The sequence below is a fragment of the Salmo salar genome, chromosome 29, assembly GCF_965601325.2.
Source record: "Salmo salar chromosome 29, fSalSal1, whole genome shotgun sequence".
Lineage (NCBI taxonomy): Eukaryota > Metazoa > Chordata > Actinopteri > Salmoniformes > Salmonidae > Salmo > Salmo salar.
The window spans coordinates 26,013,444-26,035,767 of NC_138319.1; the positions used below are offsets into that span (position 1 = coordinate 26,013,444).

A 22,324-nucleotide genomic window follows, 5' to 3' on the forward strand; every position below is an offset into this window, starting at 1 on the left:
GAATTTTGCGCTCTGCAATTTCACCAGATATTGTCAAATCTATCCCGTTAACAGGATTTGATCCATAAGAAGTTTTAAATCCACTTCAACCATTGTAGATGAAGTGGAGGAGAAAGAAGGATTTTTAAGCCTTGAGACAATTGAGACATGAATTGTGAATATGTGCTATTCAGAGCATGATTGGGCAAGACAAAAGATTTAAGTGCATTTGAACCAAGGTATGGTAGTAGGTGACAGACACACCGGTTTGAGTGTGTCAAGAACTGCGACGCTGCTGGAATTGTCACGCTCAACAGCTTGGCGTGTGTACCAAGAAAAGTATACCACCCAAAGGACATCCAACTTGACACAACTGTGGGAAGAATTGGAGGCAACGTGGGCCAGCATCCCTGTGAAATGCATTCGACACCTTGTAGAGTCCATGCCCCGATAAACTGAGGCTGTTCTGAGGGCAAAAGGAGGTGAAACTCAATATTAGAAAGGTGTTCCTAATGTTTTGTACACTCAGTGTATATCCATTGTTTTGTCAAAACTGCTCAAGCTCAGTAAATTTGGTTGGGAATCATCGATGAAAGGGACCTTCCAACTTTGTTTCTGATTTTCAAGCAAATTGAAGTCAGGACTGAAAAGAGTGCAGTTGTATATTTTCTATTTCTTTGTCAACAGAGTCATAAGATTTGACATTTAGAAACATTCCGTTTTAATCCTGATGCAATAGAGAATGCAGTGATCGCATTAAGGGCGACCTGGTCTTTGTCTCTTAAAAAAAGAGTAATATCATCAGCCAGTTGGGAAATGTGTATTTCTTTGTTAAAAATGGTTAAGCCATGCAGATTTGCATTATTCAGAATATCAAGAGATAGAAGTTCCACAGCCAAAATGAATAAAATGCCGAAATTGGGCATTCCTGTCGTACACTTCTGTTGATACTGAATCTTTTGGATGTATTAAGGTTTAGTAACACAGAACTATTTACATATTTGTAAAACATGCAAATGACTTTGATAAAATGTTCACCGAAACCAAAAAGTTTAAGAGACTGAAAGAGAAATGAATGTTCAATTGTGTCAAAGGCTTTACAGAAATAAGACAACCGCATCTCAGTCAATTGCATCTGAATAATCTAGAAGGTCCAAGACTAAATGAATGTTAGAGCTTATATGTGACGGCCCTTCATAAATCCTGTTTGAGTCTCATTTATAATGGCATCTATTCCTTTCTTTAATCTTTTGGCATAAACCAGAGCAATCAATTTGTAATCAATATTTAATAAAGTAATTGGTCTCCAATTGTCAATGACTTTATTAGGCTTCGGAATCAGTGAAATAAGGACCTGTTTCATAGTGGAGACCATTTCACCATTTTCAATGCAATCTTGAAACATATTAAAAATCGGGTCTTCTAGTAACTCCGAAAACTGTCTATAGAATTCAACTGACAGGCCATCAGGGCCTGGGGATTTCCCTTTTATCATTGAATTCAGAGCCTCTCTAATTTCTTCAATAGACACAGGTGAATCGCAAACTGAGTGGAAATCACCCTCAATTACAGGGACATAATTCTGAATGTGGCAAATGTAGCTTTCACAACCATCTTCCTGAAACTGTGAATTGTAAAGGTTTTCATAAAAGGAATTGATATGTTGATATTGTTGATATTGTAATGGGTTCTTTGCATAACACATCATTCATTTTGAGTACAGTTATAGATTTTCTTTTGTAGTTTCTCTTTCAAGTGCTAAAAAAATTATGAGTGTTTCTTCCCTCTTCTTCAATCCATTTCGCTCTTGATCTTTGTCAGATCTGTGTAAAGCTGTTCTAATTCTAGTTGTCAAGATTTAAATACAGACTTCTTCTTGAGATAGCTTGACAGTTTTCTAAAGAAAAGATCATCAACAGTTTTTCTCTAAGGTTCTTTAGGTGCATCAGCTCTTTGGCACGTTTAATGGCTACTCAAATCCCATCTACTTCCATGACCCAAGTCTTTTCTTGCAAAAATATCTTTCTCATGTTTCCAATGAGAATAGGATCTTTAAGAACGGTGTTGTTTAATATCCAATATCATCGAGTACCTTTTGATTTTTTTAGCAGCTTGTAAATTCAGGGAGATAAAATGATGACCAGCCGGGATTCTTATCTCCTCCTTTTCTAATGTCTCTGACGGAGCACGTATATTTTGAATCTAGCACTACCCGGATGTGGACATGCGCATTTCAATTTAGCAGTCGGAAGGAGCTGTAAGATTTAGTGAAGCAATATTTCACCGGGAAGGAGGCTTACGGATTTCGCTTCAAAATGGTACAATTTCTACCTAAACTGCTTTTGCTGGTATTACTAGCTTTCCCGGCAACGATTATCATGAAAGGTGAGTATCGAACTGGACTTAAGTTAACTAGATGAAGAGAAACAGCATTGGCCATCAGTCACAGTTAGCTACAGTAGCTAGTTAAGTTAGCTTTGGAAGGCCACTCCATGCTCTTGTGCAAATTGTATTTTCTGCTAGTAGGACATTGTAGCTACTGCCTTTGTCAATTAGTAGTTTTATTGATGTTGATACTGGCTACACGTTTTTTTAGTAACTATTCCTTGCAAATATTATTTAATAGTTAGTCTTGCTTATCCGTAACGGTGTGCTATCTAACTAGACTGACGTGTCCTTCCTTACCAGCCTACTTGCTTTCTAGAACCGTAATTAAGACGCGATTTACGTTTAGATGGAGTTTTTGGCTGATTTGGCTTCCAGGGCATTTCGCCTATAAACAGATCATGTAAGTTCCTTGGACAATAGGGAGTAACGTTAGGCTCCTTTACGTCCATTATTGGTCTAGGAGAAGCAGCCTCAGAACTTGGCCACAGAAGCCCTCTATTGTTGGCAAAGCCTGGCAATCATATCAGTGTTTTGCTTTAGTGTCTTAGAAGCTTACGAAATGAAACAGAAAAGGAAAGAAAATGTAATTACGTTTGTTAGGCCTAGGGCCTGTAACTGTAATGAATACAATATTTGTTAACCCTTGATACAATATTAACTATGTAACTAAGCGCCCTGGTGTGAAAATAATAATAAAATGTATTTGGTGAGATTTTAATCAATGTACTTCCTTACAATCAATCCAGGGCCATTGGTGGCAGCCCAGGATGCTACAGAGGATGAGGAGGCAGCTGATGAAGATGCTGTGGATGATGTTGACGTGAACACAGAGGATGAGGATGATGAGGCCGAAGTTGAAGATGATGAAAATACCGAATTGGTAAGAGATTAGGCTACTTTTGGCCGCCTCCCTAGTTTTTTTAACATGGGCCCTATCTGTCCTAGCTTTTTTCATCTAAAAAATAGTGTCTAATTTGTATATTTTAGACGGAAGAAAAAGAAGAAGAGGAGGAGGAAGCCGTAGGAGGAGAAGTGAATGCCTCCCCCAATGCTGACACCACCATCCTCTTTGTCAAGGGAGACGGTAGGGGTACGGGAACAGATTGGGGCTCGTCTCAACATATCTATCTGAATTTGCACTTCATTTTTGTCATTATGATTGTTATGAACTGTGTTTTTTCACTTAATGCTAAGACTGACTTGTATTTGGAGATGGATTTACTTAGCTACGATGCATAGTCTATAATATGTTGTTTCAACCTCCATATTTGAGTGCATTTATTGCTAAATGACTTGAATGAAAAGGAATTCTTAATATTCCGACAAGCCTGTGTATGCTTCAAATTCCCCATCACGCCACCACTATAGTCTTTTGTTGCTCTTCCTCCTGGCGTTTGCCTCCAGACTTCCCAGCCAACGACATTGTGAAGTTCCTGATGGGCTTCACCAACAAGGGCAGTGACAACTTTGTGGTGGAGTCCCTGGATGCATCCTTTCGCTACCCACAGGACTTCCAGTTCTACATCCAGAACTTCACAGCCCTGCAGCTGGGCATAGTGGTGCCAGCTGGGCGCCAGGCCACCTTCGAGTACTCCTTCATCCCAGCCGAGCCCATGGGCGGGCGACCCTTCGGCCTGGTCATCAACCTCAACTACAAAGACAGCAACGTGAGTGGGCCTCAGCTTAGTCAGCCATTTTGTCTTTTTCACAAATGATTGCATATCAAGAATGGTCATGGGTTTGGTTTCTCAGTTTCCTTATCTGTTTCCTTATCTATATTTCATTAGGCAATTGTTTTTATATTAGGAAATTAGTTTAACTCATGGTGTGTGGTTGAAGTCTTCCCACTATTTGCATGCGAGGTTAAACTTTCAGATTAACCCGGAGAAGATAAAGGGGGGTCGTAGTTCACCAGCTGGAGGTGATATCTGATCCTCTCGCTCTCTCTCAGGGTAACACGTTCCAGGATGCTGTGTTCAACCAGACAGTGACCATCACCGAGAGAGAGGATGGACTGGATGGAGAGACGTGAGGCCATATGAACTAGCCCTGTGTTGGAAAACATTCAGAAGTGCTAAATGAAACCATTCTATTGGAGATGGCGGCCATACCAGGGGTCTGTTGGTGCAGCGTGTCTTAACTTTTCTCTCTCTCCTCTACCCTCAGGATCTTCATGTATGTGTTCCTGTCTGGTCTGGGCCTGCTACTGGTGGTAGGCCTTCATCAGCTGCTGGAGTCCAGAAAGGTAAAGCTACAATGCCGACGCCACTGGATCCAGGAGACGGAAAGACAATGAATTAAGCATATCATTCCTTTGTTTGTGTTATTTTCTCGAGAATGATACGAAGACCGAAAGAGAGAGATGTACTACTGCTGAGGCAATGCTCCATGACAAGATTTACATAGAACATTCAGCCAGCACTAAGTGTCACCTAATACAGAGATGACAGTAGATAGCAGTCCAGAGAGAAATTAATTAGGAGATGCCTGTTCATATTCAACGGTGGGATTCTCTCAGTTCAGATGGATATTATTTGATGAGTTGATGTTCTTTCAGGATGAGCACAATGAGTGCCAGAAAAGGATATGAGATAATACAGCACTTTTCTGATGAACATCGAGGTAGATGGGGAAAGAGGGAGACTAAGTGCCAATTTACGACTTTTGGCGAGTTCAGTTTCAGCCATTTCGTGCTCCGCTACTACTACTACTGGGTCAAAAATGAAGAAAAAAAAGGTTATGGGGTGGTGGATAGTTTTGAGGATTGTGTTTCAATGTTGAATGGAGGAAGTTCAAGTCTCTAACCCACACTAGAGCATTTCAGAAGACTGAGGGGAAAATGCTGAAAAAGGGTTTATGGTATACAAGATCGTTTTAGGGTTTGGTTTCTGTAGAAGTCTAGTGGAAGTCAATTTAGTAACTTCCTCTTGTGTCCCCCCCGTGCAGAGGAGGAGACCAGCTGCCAAGGTGGAGATGGGCACATCCAGCCACAACGACGTGGACATGAGCTGGATTCCCCAGGAGACCCTCAATCAGATCAGTAAGTCCTCACTACACCACTCAACGTTATACTACCTAGTGGCCACGGGGAGCTAGCTGTTTATGCTAGCCATTAGCTCCAGGGGTGCCAGCACCTTCAACAGCTCTGCCTAGGTTACTAATAGTGTAAAGTTAAATATATGGGTCTAACTTAAATTGGTCTGCTTGAGTACAAGTTCAAAATCTGTTTAAGTGACAGTGTCTCATGAAATGTGTGTTTAAGAGGACAGAAGTGACACACATCCTAGCTGCGATGCCCCCTCCTTGCTATGTTCCTCTCTATAGCTGTATAACATTGCAGTGTTTCATAGATGCCTGTTGTCTTCTCTGGGTGTATTTAGCTAAAGGCTCTTCTTGAGTTTTCTGTGTTTGGCTCGTGTTTCGAAACTACCTGTTCTCTTTCTGTGCATGGGGTCATTCACACTTTTCTCTCTCTCTCCCTCTTTTTCCTTGCGTCTTCAGTGCAGAGTCGGCGAGGTGAGGCTTCCGTTTCTCTCAGGAGCGAGCAGCAGTAGAGTAGTGGTTGAGCAAAATTCTTATGTTTCCTCTGAATCATCAGTGAATGTAATTATTAGCGCTTCTGAATATGCAATCTCAATCATTGGTTCATGTTAGCCTTGGGTGTAACAGCTGTGGTCACTGACTTCAGTCCCTAGCTCCTACCCTGAGATACTCCTCATAGATCTGAAAGGATCCGTTGGATATAAGCAACAGGGTAATAGCAACGAGGTCTGTGGAGCTTCAACCATATTGCTTAAATTCATCCGATCTATAAAGATCTACAAGGTGCGGCTAGTTGTTTATTTTAGACTTGGCCTATGAACAAAGTATTTGTTGATCTGCTTGTCTGATCCAAAGGGTGACATCTAAAAAGGACATCACCTGCAAACATTTCCTAAAACTCTCCTCTCGTTTCCCTAGACAAGGCCTCCCCCAAACGGTCTCCCCGCAAGAGGACACAAAAACGCACGGCTGGTTCGGACGAGTGACCAGGCCCCTGCCCAGTTCTCACTCGCGCTTGGCACCTGACACAGCCATACCTCCCCTTGCCAGCCGTGGAAAGGCAACAGTCTTCTTTCACCACGGAACCAAGTGCCGTCCTCTTCACAAGAGACTGGTTTCTACCGCTAAGCTAGATAAAACATTACAACAAACGGTCCCATTTGTTAATTATTCTGTCAAAAGAAGCGTTATCACAGAGGTGTTGTGATGAAGAAACATTTAATGCAGTTTGAGTGTGTTTTTGCGAAGATGCATGTCTTGAAGCATAGGGAGGATTGAGATGGGGATGGTGGACAGAAGTGGTTGGTTTTAGAGCTGGGTAAATGATAGTGGGAGATGATACAGTTCAGGGTTTTTCTTCTAGGTTTCTGTTTTGTTGCGACTGCCTTGTCATCATTTTTCACCTATGAATATCTTTTGAGGCAGAATAGTGATTGTTCATTTTGGTGTCCTGGAAAACCATAACACACCCCTTTTTATTTGTTTTATGTTTTGCACCGTTTAATATCTGCACATTTGGGTTTCTGTCACGTTGTTGTCCTCTGCATGGTGGTACAGAGGAGGCCTGGCTTCAAGTCTTGTTATTGGTAATGCACTGCAACGTTCGACCATCTTTGATGATTCTGTGAACATAATGAGGATATGGTGAACTGTCATAGTTTTCCCTCAATGTGCCTTTTTATTTATTTATTTTTTTGACATTTGCATTCTTCATATTCCCAAAATCGATTTACGTCAAGTACAAGTATGAATTCAGGATTAGATTTTTTTACTTTTGTAAGACCGCAATCTGAATAAAGCTCCAGCACACTGGTGTATAGTATCTACTGGGGAATATATATGAGTGAACTGGCTAATGGGTTTTTATACTGCATTTCTACTTGTGCATTTTAGAGGCACAGTACATTTACTACTGTACCATAGCCTGTTCATAGTAACTTATGAGAGGGACTTTGGGCTAACTGTTAGGCACTGACTCAGTTAGGCAATTAAATGTTCTCTGGACTGTCAAATTTATGTAAACAACATTTTCCCAATTAAATCGCCCCCCCCCCCCCCCCAAAAAAAAATGTATTTACTGTTTAATATCCTTCTATTGTTTGAGTCATGACATCTTTCACTGAGCTTTTTAATGAACATTTGAGAATGGATGGATCTCAAGGAGATTCTTTTCTCTGTGATATTGTCGCAAACTTGAATGATTATTTGTTTTTCCTCTGCCGAGTATGTAAGTGAAGTGTTCAATTTGGAGACTGGTACATCTTGATGTAGAAAACAGAAAAATTAAAGTGGAGATGAGAATATGCTGTCTGTTTTTATTTACTACAGTGTGAACTAATACATATGTTATGTCTTGCTCCCAGACAAATTAACTTCTTTGCGCGCTTTGAGGACAATACATTGCTACTGACACGGCCCGCTACCAAAGACTGGGCTCTCCATGGCCGACGTGAGTAAAACATTTAAACGTGTTAACCCTCGCAAGGCTGCCGGCCCAGACGGCATCCCCAGCCGCGTCCTCAGAGCATGCGCAGACCAGCTGGCTGGTGTGTTTACAGACATATTCAATCTCTCCCTATCCCAGTCTGCTGTCCCCGCATGCTTCAAGATGGCCACCATTGTTCCTGTTTCCAAGAAGACTAACTGAACTAAATGACTACCGCCCTGTAACACTCACTTCCGTCATCATGAAGTGCTTTGAGAGACTAGTCAAGGATCATATCACCGCCACCCTACCTGACACCCTAGACCCACTCCAATTTGCATACCGCCCCAATAGGTCCACAGACGATGCAATCACCATCACACTGCCCTATCCCATCTGGACAAGAGGAATACCTATGTAAGAATGCTGTTCATTGACTACAGCTCAGCATTTAACACCATAGTACCCTCCAAACTTGTCATTAAGCTTGAGACCCTGGGTCTCGACCCCGCCCTGTGCAATTGGGTCCTGGACTTCCTGACGGGCCGCCCCCAGGTGGTGAAGGTAGGAAACAACATCTCCACTCTGCTGATCCTCAACACTGGGGCCCCACAAGGGTGTGTTCTCAGCCCCCTCCTGTTCATCCACAACTGCGTGGCCATGTACGCCTCCAACTCAATCATCAAGTTTGTAGACGACACAACAGTGGTAGGCTTGATTACCAACAACGACGAGACGGCCTACAGGGAGGAGGTGAGGGCCCTCAGAGTGTGGTGCCAGGAAAATATCCTCTCAATGTCAGCAAAACAAAAGAGATGATTGTGGCCTTCAGGAAACGGCGCACCCCCCTATCCACATCGACGGGACATCAGTGGAGAAGTTGGAAAGTTAAGTTCCTCGGTGTACATATCACCGACAAACTGAAATGGTCCAAGCACACAGACACTGTGGTGAAGAAGGCACAACAGCGCTTCTTCAACGTCAGGAGGCAGAAAAAATTTGGCTTGTCACCTGAAAACCCTCACTAACTTTGACAGGTACACAATTGAGAACATCCTGTCGGGCTGTATCACCTCCTGGTACGGCAACTCCACCGCCCACAACCACAGGGCTCTCCAGAGGGTGGTGTGGTCTGCACAACACATCACCGGGGGCAAACTACCTGCCCTCCAGGACACCTTCACTATCTATTGCATCTTGCCGCTCTCATACATATATTTTATATTTATATATTCTCATCCCATTCCTTTACTAGATTGTGTGTATTAGGTTTAGTTGTGGAATTGATTAGATATTACCTGTTAGATACTGCTGCACTGTTGGATCTAGAAGCAAAAGCATTGCCCTATACTCGCAATCACATCTGCTAACCATGTGTGTGACCAATTTGATCAATGAAATAAGTAATTGATTAGTGTATAATTAGTAGAGTAATAACTGCATAGGGGCCGGGATTCAAACAACCCGCAATGCGCTGGCATTGCTCAAACGTAAATACACTTTTAAAAGTACGACATCTTTGATTGATTACCGGGCCTGGCTCAGAGTATACATTTTGTCCATTTTATTAGTTTACGTAACGTTAAAGGCTTATTATAAACAATTTGCAGTGAGAAAAGTAATGTAAAATTGCTTATAACATTAATACGCCCAGCTATTATTATTTTTGGAAGAAAAAATATCAACAAACGAAATTATAGATTCGCGGACCAAGCAAGATCGGGGACCAGTCATCAGCTACAGTGTAACAGTAAAGGCAGGGGCCGTATCCACAAAGAGTCAGAGTAGGAGCCCCGCACAAACACCTCATTCAACTTAAGGGCTTGATGATTGTTGAATTAGATGTGCTTGTCTGGGGCTAAAATAAAATGGTGTACTGTTGGGGGTACAAGCTTATCTGATTCAACTATCATCAAGCCCTTAAGCCGAATGAGGTGTTTGTCCGGGGCTACAACAAAAATGTGTACCTCTAGGGGTACTGGAGGACATCACCCACTAGCCGACACTGAACATTGTTACGAATTCCCTGCCGGTGACTCTCAACACCCCATCTCACAGACCTCTCTCTGAGAGAAACTCCAACTTTCTAACCTTTGCTGTAGGCAACCCTTCCCCCGCTGGAGCCTAGCAGGCTAGGTGCCATAAAGTGTCCTTTCACACCTAGGGCCCTGGTCTCTGGTTGGTTGCTAGGCTGGTTGTTAGGGGGCCGGGCATCTGTCCATCATCCTGACTCTGCAGGGTCACACTTCAAACTGTGGCAGAGAGAGTGGGCTTGTTTGAGTGGTAAGGTGAAAGCAACCGACTGTAGACAAAACTCGGGCTCCCGAGTGGCGCAGCGGTCTAAGGCTCTGCATCTCAGTGCCATAGGCATCACTGCAGTATCTGGTTTGAATCCAGGCTGCATCATATCCGGCCATGATTGGGAGCTCCATAGGGCGGCACACAATTGGTAGGCCGTCATTATAAATAAGAATTTGTTCTTTACTTATCTAGGCAAGTCAGTTAAGGTTAAATAAATAAAAAATACATGAATTGTGGGAAAGTTCCTGTTTCAGTCACGTCTTAAGTCATGTTCGCGTGGGTCAAACAAAAACCCCCTAATGATTGGTTGACAGTAGAGCCTCCCACCATGCAGGTGATGACTGCAGGATGAAGGTGATGAAGAGCAACTGCAGTCGGCTGCAGTCAAAACTTCGACCTTTGAGCACATTTTTTTATGCAGTCGACGTGAAGACGCAAGTCGGACAATTTTTATCCCCATAATGCAACACACTTTGAAAGGTGATCAAAATGATCCGCTCAAACGCATCCAGAAGCAACACCTCTGCCCAGCCCATCATCAACAGTACTTTATCTTTCTGGACATGTGGGATGGTGTACGTGTATTAAAGTGAGTTGTGTATTTACACATTTTAATATGCATGATATCTAAACCACACAAATATAATTTATGTATTTACAGGATCTGAGTTGGAAAACCTGGAGTATCGCTTTTGTTTAGTTGTTAGTCCAAGAAATCACCAAACGATTCAGGTTAGAGAGAGGGTCGTTCCACGAAATGAGGCCCTTTTGCATCCCTTTGATATTTTAAGCAGAAATTGTACACCAATATTGGATTTTAAAAGCCTGCTATAAATTAAAGTGCCCTTATATAGAGACCACATGGAATATTCAATAAATCGTATTTTTAATATGAATTAAAGACTTGCTAAAGTGCCAAAATTCAGCATTTTGACGTGTCCCTCTGTGCACCGACTTCTCTGAAGATTTTGAACCCATTTTACCCCAAGATTTCTCCCATGTTTTGACCATCATTGTAAAGCCCTCGTTATTTTGAAGGTCATTCCACAAGTTTATTATTTATTTCACGTGATTAGTGTTGCATTTGAAGGTAAAAAAACAACCTGCCCCTATAAGGCAGCGTTTCCCAAACTCAGTCCTCAGGACCCCAAGGGATGCACATTTTGGTTTTTGCTCTAACACTACAAAGCTGATTCAAATGATCAAAGCTTGATGATTAGTTGATTATTTAAATCAGCTGTGCAGTGCTAGGGCAATAAACAAAACATGCACCCCTTGGGGTCCCCAGGACCGAGTTTGGGAAACCCTCCTAAGGCTAACCCTGTTCTACTCTTCAAATCAAATTTTATTGGTCACATACATATTTAGCGGGTGTAGTGAAATGCTTCCTGGCTCCAACAGTGCAGTAGTATCTAACAACGCAGCAGTATCTAAAAACGATTCACAACAATACACACAAATCTAAAAGTAGTGATGGCTATTTAACAGTCTGATGGCCATTTAACAGTCTGATGGCCTTGAGATAGAAGCTGTTTTTCAGTTTCTCTGTCCCTGTCAAGTCCTCCTCTTGTTCACCATCCAAAGGACACAGGGACAACTCAATTTTCCAACTCAATCTTTTTTATTTTTTAGTTTGCCTTCAGTTGGTTGGTCTGTCCAGTAATTTATCCAGTAAATTAGCCAGTAAATTAGGTTGTAAACCTTTAAAGATGGTAACTTTTTTGTTCTATCTTAATTAAACATTTTAATTAACTTAAATTAGTTTAAACATTTAAGTAACATTCTAAATAACTAAGATGAATTAATCATTTAAGCCTTTTACCATTGGCGTCTTTGGACTGAACCTGTGAGTGAACTTGGAGTTTTCCCTCTGAAGTTTGTTCTTCTGAATGACTGACGCCCTCCATGCCTTCACAGGTGCTCCAAATAAGTGAAAATGATTGATCAGGTGACAAGCAGCCGGTTTGCTGCTGCTGGTGCACTCTGGGAAGTGTAGTTCATTGACTCACTCCTGATATTCAGCTCAACACCTCCCACTTGAGCTCCTGGTTTTTTTCAAATCCAGAGAGGTCACAAGCCCTTCACACCTCTGTTTGTTCTTCAATGGGTAGTAGAATGACAAGTCACTCACCACTTCAGTGTGTATGGCTCGGGAAGCCATGCAGCAGAAGACTATTCCCCATACTTTGAGTCTAGTTCTCTTCTTGACCTCATCTTTCAATTCATAAGGGCCGAACAGGTCCATGGCGGTGAATTCAAAAGGTGCAGCTGGGCCTGTTCGTTCTAGAGGCAGGTCAGCCATGATTTGTTGACACTGTTTTGCCTTGTTTTTCCTGCAGACCACACAGCTGTCAACCATTTTCTTGGCAAGTCTACGGCCTTTTATTACCCAGGCTTTCTTCCTCATCCGGAGAAGGGTTCTTGCCACTCCCTCGTGGTTTGCTTTGTGGGATTCTTGTACCAGCAGTGTAGACACCCATGCGTCAAAGGGTAAAACTGGCACTGCTGTCTTATCTTCGTTGAATGTCTGAATTCTGCCTCCACAAACTAGCAGCCCAGACTTCACATCTTTGTACACTGTCAGTCTGCTTAGAGTTGTGTCTGAAAAATCTGTACCTTCTTGAGCTGCGAGAAAAAGGTCTTTGAGTGCATCTTCATGTTCTTTGACAGTCGGCACAGCTTGCTTGGGTGATCTTACCTCCCTCTTTGCCTGTTTAGGGGCCCGGCCCTTCCTCTTCAGCCACTGTTTGGCTGCTAGACAAACCCAGGCAACGACTCTCACCAGTTTGGACAGGCTACTGAATCTTCTTACTTCCACAAGATCTTTAACCCAACCAGTGGGATTCCTTCTAAGAAGAGTTGGGTTCACCACAGGTATTCCCTCTTGAGTTTCACTCTTTGGACTTTCCCGAGTGCCTTGTAGGTCTTCTTTCTGCTGACTACTTCTCGCTTCAGCTCTTGTCAATGCACCTGAGAATGCCTTCCTCTGGAGCTTGTTTACACTCTCCCTGGCATGAGCTGCAACCTCTCCAGCTGATTTTATAGGCCACTCCTCCACTGGCCACTTTAGGAACTCTGGTCCCTCTTGCAAAGTGGAATTCTCCTTCAAATCTTCAGGAGCACCCCCTCTTGTTATGATGTCAGCTATGTTTAGATCCCCACGGATCCACCACCAACCTTGCACTTGTCCAGCCTTCTGGATTTCACCCACTCTGTTTGCAAAGAAGGTTTTGTACCCATAACTGACTCTTTGAATGGCTCCCAAGACCGTTTGACTGTCAAGTAGATGGAACCATCTCTCGATCTTCATTCGAGCATGCTTTTCCACATACTTCCTGATCCTGGCTGCGAAGACAGCACCACAGATTTCAGCTTTTACAGCGTTTCCCTTCTGATCCAGGGGTGTCAGCTTGGCTTTTGATTCAACAAATCGAACTTTAGTGCCTTGACTTGTCTCCCATCTTAAGTACATCACAGCTCCATAGGTTTTATCACTTCCATCAGAGAATGTGATGCCCCACGGTTTCCCTTCCCAGCCAGCTGGTGTGAGGCTCCTGTGGAATTTCACCTCTCCAAGCTGCACATATTCTTCAAAAAGCTGGATGGCTTCTTCCCTGAGGCTTTCTGAGAGAGGTTGGTCCCAGGTTTCTTGGGTTAGTTTCCCACCCCCTCCCTCTTGGAATGCTTTTCGAACAAGAATTGCTCCCTTCTGTTTGGCAGGTGTAACTAAGCCAATTGGGTCGTACAGTCCAGCCACTTGGCTTAAGAGGGCCCTCCTAGTCAGTGGGTTAGGTGTCTCAGTTCTCACCTCCTCCTTGAGAAGATTATATCTTCTTTTTCCTTTTTGAAAAGTTAACTGAGGTTAACATGTAGAGCTTGTCTTCATCCATTCGGTAGCCGATACCCAAGGCTTTGTTGTCTTCGTCCCTCATTTGATTTGGAAGAATTAAGGTTTTACTTTGTGCCTTTGATAGACCCTCCACCTCCATTCCTTGCCTCCCACTTTGCCCTGACCGGACCCATGGTTTGAGGAAGAACCCTCCAGCTTTCAAGATCTCTTCTACATTTGCTGTGATTTTGTCAAGTTTATCCAGGTCATTTTGGGAGGTTAAGAGGTCATCCACATAACTGTCCTCTTCAATGACTCTGCGCTCATCCTCCAAGTGAAGAAAGTTGGGCAGGCGTGCTGTTTCTCTCATAGCCAACTGAGCAATGCAACCAGCAGGTCTGTCCCCAATGTTGACTCTGGTTATTGCATATTCACTTATCTCTTCAACTGGGCTGTCCCTCCAGAGGAACCTGTGAAGATGCATCTCACGCTCCTTCAGCCATACAGAGTTGTACATCTTTTTGATGTCTCCTAGAGATGCATACGTCCCCTCTCTGAACCTCAGCAAGACAGCTCTTATAGGGTTGAGAACGTCTGGTCCCTTCAGAAGAAGATCATTCATACTCACGCCTTTGTATTTCTGGCTACTATTCCATACAATACGAACCGGTGTTGTTACCGAATGAGGGTTTGGTGCCACCAGATGGCTTACGTACCACACTGGTCCATTCCACTCGTCCATGATTTTGTTGGTGAGTTTTATGGCTGCGCCTCGCTCGACCATTTCATGGATTTGGGTAGCATATGCGACTTTCCAGTCTGGCTCTCTGCTTAGTTGTTTTTCCATCCTTAAGAAACAAGCCTGGACTGCACTTTTGTTATTCGGGAGAGAGGCTGGATCTACCGTCCAAGGATACTTTGCATCCCAATGTGGAGCCGGTGTGTGAGCATCCCCCTTCTCGTAGGTGAGGCCTCCTTTAATGATCTCCAGTTCCCTCTCCTCTGCCAGGGTCATTTATTTTCCTAACGGTGGACAGTTTCCACATCGGCATCCTCCACATCTTGGCTCACATGCAGCTCCGATGCTGTCCCAGTGCCACCACTCAAGGAACTCACGGTTACTGGCAGCTGTAAATTTGGTCAGAGTCACATCCTCCTGCTGTAGCTGGGCTGTGTCAGTTGTTGGACTTGTGATTTCTTGATATTTGACAGCTGCTGTCCTCATGGAGCGAGCAAAGTGTGTTTTGGACTCATATAGTGCAACCTCCACTTCTTCAAATAAGTCTGGATGTGCTCCACCCACTGTTTTCCCCAATGGACCCTCCCACAAGACGAGGTCTCCCATGATTTTTACCCTCTGGGGAGCGAGTCTTCCCTCTCGGTGGCTAATGAGAAGTTCGACCTCTTCTGGCCTTTCCAATTCTGTAAGTTTGACTTCTGGGAAGAATTTTTTCAACTTCTCAGGTTCAATTACTTGATGCACTCTGGCGATTTCATCCAAGCCGTAGCAGACCATTTCATGAGCTCTCTCTGTCCCTTTAGGTGTCTTGACTCTGACTTTGAGGAGATACCTTAGTGTGTTCACTTTCATGGTCATACCACCAACCCCATGAACAACTAAGGTTATCTTCTCATGTCTTAACCTCAGTCTTTCAGCAGCCTTATGGGTAATGTAGTTTGTCTGAAGCAAGGTCAATTAAAGTCCCAATCTTCTGCCCTGCGTTCGCCGTGACTTGCATCAACATCATGATGACAGGAAGTTCAGTGAGCCCATTTCTCTGCAGTAGCTCAGACTGGCCTGAAGCATCGAGTGTCACTGCGGTTTTGTTGGTGTTGGTGAAAGCCTTTCTGCATCGATCTGCCATTTCCTGGGAAAGTTCAGACAAGATCTTCTCTTGTTCCTCCGTTAGCTTGCTTTCACCTTTGCCGTCTCTTCCACTCTTTCTCTCTTCCCCTCTTTTGACTTCTCCTTTTGGGCAGAGGAAAAAATGGTGGTCTGGGGCACCACCTTCCCTTTTACAGTCTTTGTTTCTGCATAGGAAAGTGTCTCTGCAGTATCCATCTTCATCATGGCATCCGAGACATTTTCTGCATGCTCCCAGCTTTCTTAATACAGTTTTCTTTTCCGCTAGCTTAAGTCTTTTGAACTTTCTACAGAAGAAGATCTTGTTTTTGTGCCCACTATCACCACATACACCACATACCTCATCAAGCTCTTCTTTCCTTGTGGTTTTTGTTGAGGCAATCTTTCTGTCATACTTCTTGTCCAAACGATCTGATTTTTCCACCTTCTCCTCAGTTCTGAGCTGTTCAAGTCTCTCCAGTATTCCTTCTTGACATTTCAGGAGCATGACAAAGTGGTTGTCTGATGTGACATCGTTTCTGGGTTCAACCATGAACATAACCCAGTCTCTTTCAATGAAGTCAGGCAACTTGCTTTCAATGGATCTAATTACCAGTGGGTTATTTATGGCTCCAGAGTTTCCTAACTCTGTGAGATCTGCTAGAGCCTTCTCCACTGACTGTATGAGATCAATGACCTTTCTTGGTTGGTTCCCTTTCACATGTGGCATCTTCTCCAGCTCTTCCAGGATTTCCACTATGATGGTTGACTTGTTGCCATACCTGTTCTCCAGGACTCTGAACATGTCATCGGCAGTGGTGTAGGTTGAAAGTCTGAGGTCTTTTGAGATTTTGTCATCCACACTCTCCAGGAGTTGAATTTTCTTAACTTCAGTTGATCCGGTTGGCTCTCCCTGCTGTTGCAGGCTTTCCCAGTCTTTCCTCCATCTGTGATATTCTCTCCTGCTTCCATTGAAGATAGGTAGAGATATTGGCTTGATTCTCACTATTGGTGTGGATGTTGCCGGTTGGTGTAGTAGTTTCACTCCTGTGCCTCGCTCATTGGTCGTCCGTGCAGTGGCAAATTCAGGTCTCCTTAACTCAAGCCTGTAGTATAATGCTCTTACGTCCTTGACTCTTCCATCTAATTCGTCCTTTAATTCTACAGGGATCCATCGCTCCCATGATGACATTGCTGAGATGGCCTCTTTTATCCTCTTGTCCAAGAGAGCGAGGTGCACTTCATAGCCCTCTAAATTGGCACTTTCCACTGGTACATAAGCCGCTTTATCATTGGCTTTTTCTGCTTCCAGGATTGCCACAAGAAGTTCACTCCTTCCATACCTCGACCACAGGTTTGTTTGAACAATGTCTCTTATTTCCGCCAACTTTGTTTCACCTTCATTTACAGATCTATCAATGTCAGCCTCTTGCTGTTCATTAAGACCTGGTTCCTCATCCTCAGTCATGTCAGCCTCCAGTCCAATCCTGTAGTCATCGTTGGCATCGAGCATCTTTCTGAAACAATCTGAAAGCTTAGCGAATTCCTCCTTTAACTCCACTTGAAGCATGCTGCTTGCTCCTCTTGAAATGAAGTTGGCTTGTCTGGTGAAGCTGCTTTTTGCAGTGGTCCTCTCCTTTTTGAGCTGCTGGACCGACTTCCCCAGGGCATCTTCCGCCATCTTGACTTCCTCTGCGTCAACAGCTTATTTCTGGATCTGAAGCCGTTTATCCTCAGGGCCAGGCCGCTCTGCGTGGTTTACACCTGTCAAGTCCTCCTCTTGTTCACCATCCAAAGGACACAGGGACAACTCAATTTTCCAACTCAATCTTTTTTATTTTTTAGTTTGCCTTCAGTTGGTTGGTCTGTCCAGTAATTTATCCAGTAAATTAGCCAGTAAATTATCCAGTAAATTAGCCAGTAAATTAGGTTGTAAACCTTTAAAGATAGAACAAAAAGTTACCATCTTAATTAAACATTTTAATTAACTTAAATTAGTTTAAACATTTAAGTAACATTCTAAATAACTAAGATGAATTAATCATTTAAGCCTTTTACCATTGGCGTCTTTGGACTGAACCTGTGAGTGAACTTGGAGTTTTCCCTCTGAAGTTTGTTCTTCTGAATGACTGACGCCCTCCATGCCTTCACAGGTGCTCCAAATAAGTGAAAATGATTGATCAGGTGACAAGCAGCCGGTTTGCTGCTGCTGGTGCACTCTGGGAAGTGTAGTTCATTGACTCACTCCTGATATTCAGCTCAACAGTCCCAGTTTTGATGCACCTGTACTGTCCTCACCTTCTGGATGATAGCGGGGTGAACAGGCCGTCGCTCGTGTGGTTGATGTCCTTTTTGCCTTCTTGTGACATTGGGTGCTCTAGGTGTCCTGAAGGGCAGGTAGTTTGCCCCTGGTGATGCGTTGGGCAGACCAGGGGTGCAGTTGCCGTACCAGGCAGTGATACAGCCCGATGTTCTCAATTGTGCATCTGTAAAAGTTTGTGAGGGTTTTAGGGGCCAAGCCAAATTTCTTCAGCCTCCTGAGGTTGAAAAGGCACTGTTGCGCCTCCACCACACTGTCTGTGTGGGTGGACCATTTCAGATCGTCAGTGAGGTGTACGCCGAGGAACTTGGGAAGCTTTCCACCTTCTCCACTGCGGTCCACAATCAGCTCCTTTGTTTTGTTGACATTGAGTAAGAGGTTATTTTCCTGGCACCATTCTTCCAGGGCCCTTACCTCCTCCCTGTAGGCTCTCGTCATTGTTGGTAATCAGTCCTACTACTGTTGTGTCATCTGCAAACTTGATGATTGAGTTGGAGGTGTGCGTGGTGTTTTGTAGTGAAAGACTGAGGGGGTCAAACATATCACGTCAACCCTGTTACCCATAGATAGGCTAGAAATGTTTTCACCAAAAATGGGATTGTTAAGCTTGCATTCATTTGCCCCTCCGTGTTCCACACGACTGATTTAAGATAAAAGCGTCAACCCTGTTACCTCAATAGGCACTTCATATAATTTCACCTATTGAGATAGGAAAACATGTTTTTTATTAAGTTGAACATATGCTGGTCATGAATGAATGTTAAAATTTGGTGAAATAAAACATTTTTGTTGACCTACCCCAAAAAGTTACACTACCCAAAAAGGGACTCATTTTGTGGAACGACCCTAGACAGTAATACATTTTTGGGGTGAATGCTGACTGAGTATGGCCACTTCGCGCCGTACATTCATGGATTCATGATTACAAGACACACATGCTTGATTCACAGTATAGGATAAGGCTAAATCAAGTAATATGCTGGCTGGCTTGGATATTTTATTTTCACACTGTTCCAGCAACTATGGTGGATGTGTAAGCAGGCCAGCCCAACATATAGTACCTCGGCCTGACTCGGTTTGAACCTTGACGCCATGTAATCAGGTTGTACACATACTTGACACCATGGTTGTGATACAAAAAAAATCATTGTGAGGTGTCTCCAAAACAGCTGTGTACATTATTTTTGTAAAGCCAAAACTGTGGTATCACAACTGTTGTGTCAAATGTGTTGTCGAAGCAGAGCATGTACTGGGCCACACAGTGTGAAACACGTACCAGTGATCGATGGTTTGGGCTAGACAAAAAACACCACCAGGCCAGTTTGATTCACACCTTTCCTTAATATATCTTTATTGCTTTAATTTTTCAATACAGAACAGCTTACATTTCTGATTCTGAAGCGCCGTAATACCAGAAGGGAGGGAGCAGTGTAGCTAACGTTGAAGGTTCTGATCCAGGTCCTTTCATGGGGTCAGTTCTGGTGTGGCCGTAGCAGCGACGCAAAGTTCCCTTTCACAACGGGTCAGAACGTCAGACAGTGACACAGACAGCCACTTTAATTGTTTTTTTACAGAGTCACGACTTGATTTCCTCTTCAAAACGAGAGAGGATAATATGGTCAAGGGTGACAGAAATTTGAAGTGAGGGATAAAAATGAAGAATGAAAAGGAGACAAACAAAAAGGAAAAACACCTTGTTTATGGGTTGATGAAAATAGTCTGGACTACGCTTTCAACCACGGGGATTTGAGCACAAGTTCATTTTCTCTGTTCTCCTGATTTGAGTTCACAATCAAGTGCTAAATGTAGTGATTGACAGTTAAGCATTACAAATAAAATCATGACTTGGAAGAACTTCTTGCAACTCAGGAAAATGAAGTGTTGAATATGCATTTTATAAAGACCCTGAGAGCGAGAGAAAAAAGAAATTATCCTTAATTGAACAAAAAGTTTACATGCAAAACTAGCCTAAAACTCACCCATTATACACAATTAATTTCACAGTTTTATACATATTTATATATCTGAGAAAAAATATATATTTTCTTAGCCAAACTAAAAAAAAAAAACGTTTTTTTTTTTTTTAATAATAGATCCACACAGTCTATAAAACACGTACAATGGTGTACATAAAGCTTTAGAATCAATAGTGATTATTGCTAATAGAAGTTCCAGGCCGATGCTGGGCGACCATTTTGTGGATTTGAATCCGTTATTCTCTGCAGCATCAATGTGGTAATCATAAATGGCTTCTCCTCAAGTCACATCTCTTCACCCCTCACTGGGTTTCCAAATAAATAGAATAAAAACAGTCCATGTGCATTCTTATGGGACTCATAATCACACACCCACACAGGGACAAATGAGAGAAGTGGAGTCCCTTGACAGTGTTTTTGAGGACAGGATTGCATTTTGCATTCTAGTCTGCCAATACTTTCCCAGTGCCTGAGAGCAGGGTTGGGATGGGGAAGATACCGGGGTACGGCCACTAAAGGGCAGTCTTCTGCATGGAGTAGCAGCTTCGCCACCTGTTAACACCCCCCCACTTAATACTCTGTGTTACGTTCAAGTTCTAAACACAGCTCAGAAATTCACTTCGGTTCATTCTCTCTCTGATTGCTTAGCCGTTTATTGTCGTAGTAGTAGTAGGTTTGTTTGTATGTTGTTAGTGCCAGATGGGCAGTTGTCCGGCGGCGGCTGACTAGTCCAGTGCTCTCTGCTCTGTGGCTGTCTGTCAGCCTCCAGCCAGCCGATGCTGCCTGCGTCTTACAGTTCATATGTGCGCCATGAGGTTTCATATGTTTGCTTTATATAAAATGAGAAGAAAAAAAGGAAATACATTTCTACAAAATTCAGCCCTGCAAGGTGGCATGATTGACATTTGAGTCCCACCTCAGAAATATACTCTTGGGCCAAGGGGGCGGTGGAAGGGGGGGCGAGGTGGGTGATAAAAGGGGGGAGATGAGGTGGGTGATAAAAGGGGGGAGATGAGGTGGGTGAGGTGGGTGGTGGAAAGGGGGGGGTGAGGTGGGTGGTGGAAAGGGGAGTAAGGTGGGTGGTGGAAGGGGGGGTGAGGTGGGTGGTGGAAGGGGGGGGTGAGGTGGGTGGTGGAAGGGAGGGAGGGTGAGGTGGGTGGTGGAAGGGGGGGTGAGGTGGGTGGTGGAAGGGGGGGGGTGAGGCGGGTGGTGGAAGGGGGGGTGAGGCGGGTGGTGGAAGGGGGGGGTGAGGTGGGTGGTGGAAAGGGGGGGGGGGGGGGGGGGGTGAGGGGGGGGGTGGAAAGGGGGGGGGGGTGATGTGGGTGGTGGAAGTAGCCAAATCTGAGTAGTGTTCTACCTAGAGCACCAGGTGAGTTCTGCATATAAAATAACCCAGCAGAACCACAGGCTTTAAGAACACAGTGACAGTCGTTATGGAAGACGTCTAAATTAGCAGCAACAAAATGAGTTGCCACTAGGGAAGAGGGGAAAGTGGACACAAGCTAGACACACTGGTGGTAGTACAGACAACATGGGACCTCCAAGAGAGGTTGCTAGGAACGCTAGAGGGTGACGGTGAGAGATGGGGGAGATACACATATCAAGCCCTTTTGTTCAGGAAAAGCTCAATTTCCGCAAAAACCTTATATCCCCCCACCGACTCCTGAACGAATAACACACACAATACTCCAAATGCAACATGGTCATCGCACATGGAATTAAATGAGAATGATTCTGAAAAAAACACACGGTTCAGGCAAATATTGCCCATATTATCTCTGAAAAGATAAAGAGAGCCTATGGGAAGAGGGCATGTTAAAAACCAAAGACAAAAGCAGAGTTCTCAGATGTGGCAGGCTATCCATTGTCAAGTCTGTTTTCTTTGAGTCACCTGTCCCCTCACACCAAATCACGTCACAGTTCATTCATGTATTCTGCAAACAAAAAGCGAGACTGTAGACGTTGGTAATCAGGGATAAGGGACCGAGTGAGAAAGGGAGAGGGAGTAAATCAAGACGAAGGAGAGAGAACAACGCCAGTCTTTTTTCAGGACACCTTTATGACAGCCTGACAGCTGTCTGCTCTAGCGGTGTTTCCAGTTACATGAGTGACTATCTCCACTGACTCAGTCTCTGCATTGTTTTTAAGGTACGACTGTGGTTTAAATACACATTAACGGTTATTATTCGTCTGTCACACACTTGATCATGTCATAAATCGG

At 43.7% G+C, this 22,324-nt stretch overlaps 1 protein-coding gene across 4 annotated transcripts; it reads left to right on the top strand.

Moving 5' to 3' along the window:
* Positions 1-2,186: 2,186 nt before the first annotated feature.
* ssr1 (signal sequence receptor, alpha) lies at positions 2,187-7,710 on the top strand. 4 transcript variants are annotated; one of them, XM_014181427.3, is made up of 9 exons: positions 2,187-2,364; positions 3,114-3,247; positions 3,355-3,457; positions 3,772-4,034; positions 4,319-4,395; positions 4,534-4,612; positions 5,314-5,407; positions 5,869-5,883; positions 6,328-6,564. In XM_014181427.3, exons 1-9 carry the CDS (start codon positions 2,295-2,297, stop codon positions 6,393-6,395), a joined length of 903 nt encoding a protein of 300 aa, XP_014036902.1. In that variant the 5' UTR covers positions 2,187-2,294; the 3' UTR covers positions 6,396-6,564. The 4 variants fall into 4 exon arrangements, with proteins under 4 accessions (XP_014036902.1, XP_014036903.1, XP_014036905.1 ...); XM_014181428.3 differs by having other exon boundaries at positions 3,355-3,451; XM_014181430.3 differs by lacking the exon at positions 5,869-5,883 and having other exon boundaries at positions 3,355-3,451; positions 6,328-7,710.
* Positions 7,711-22,324: the final 14,614 nt, after the last annotated feature.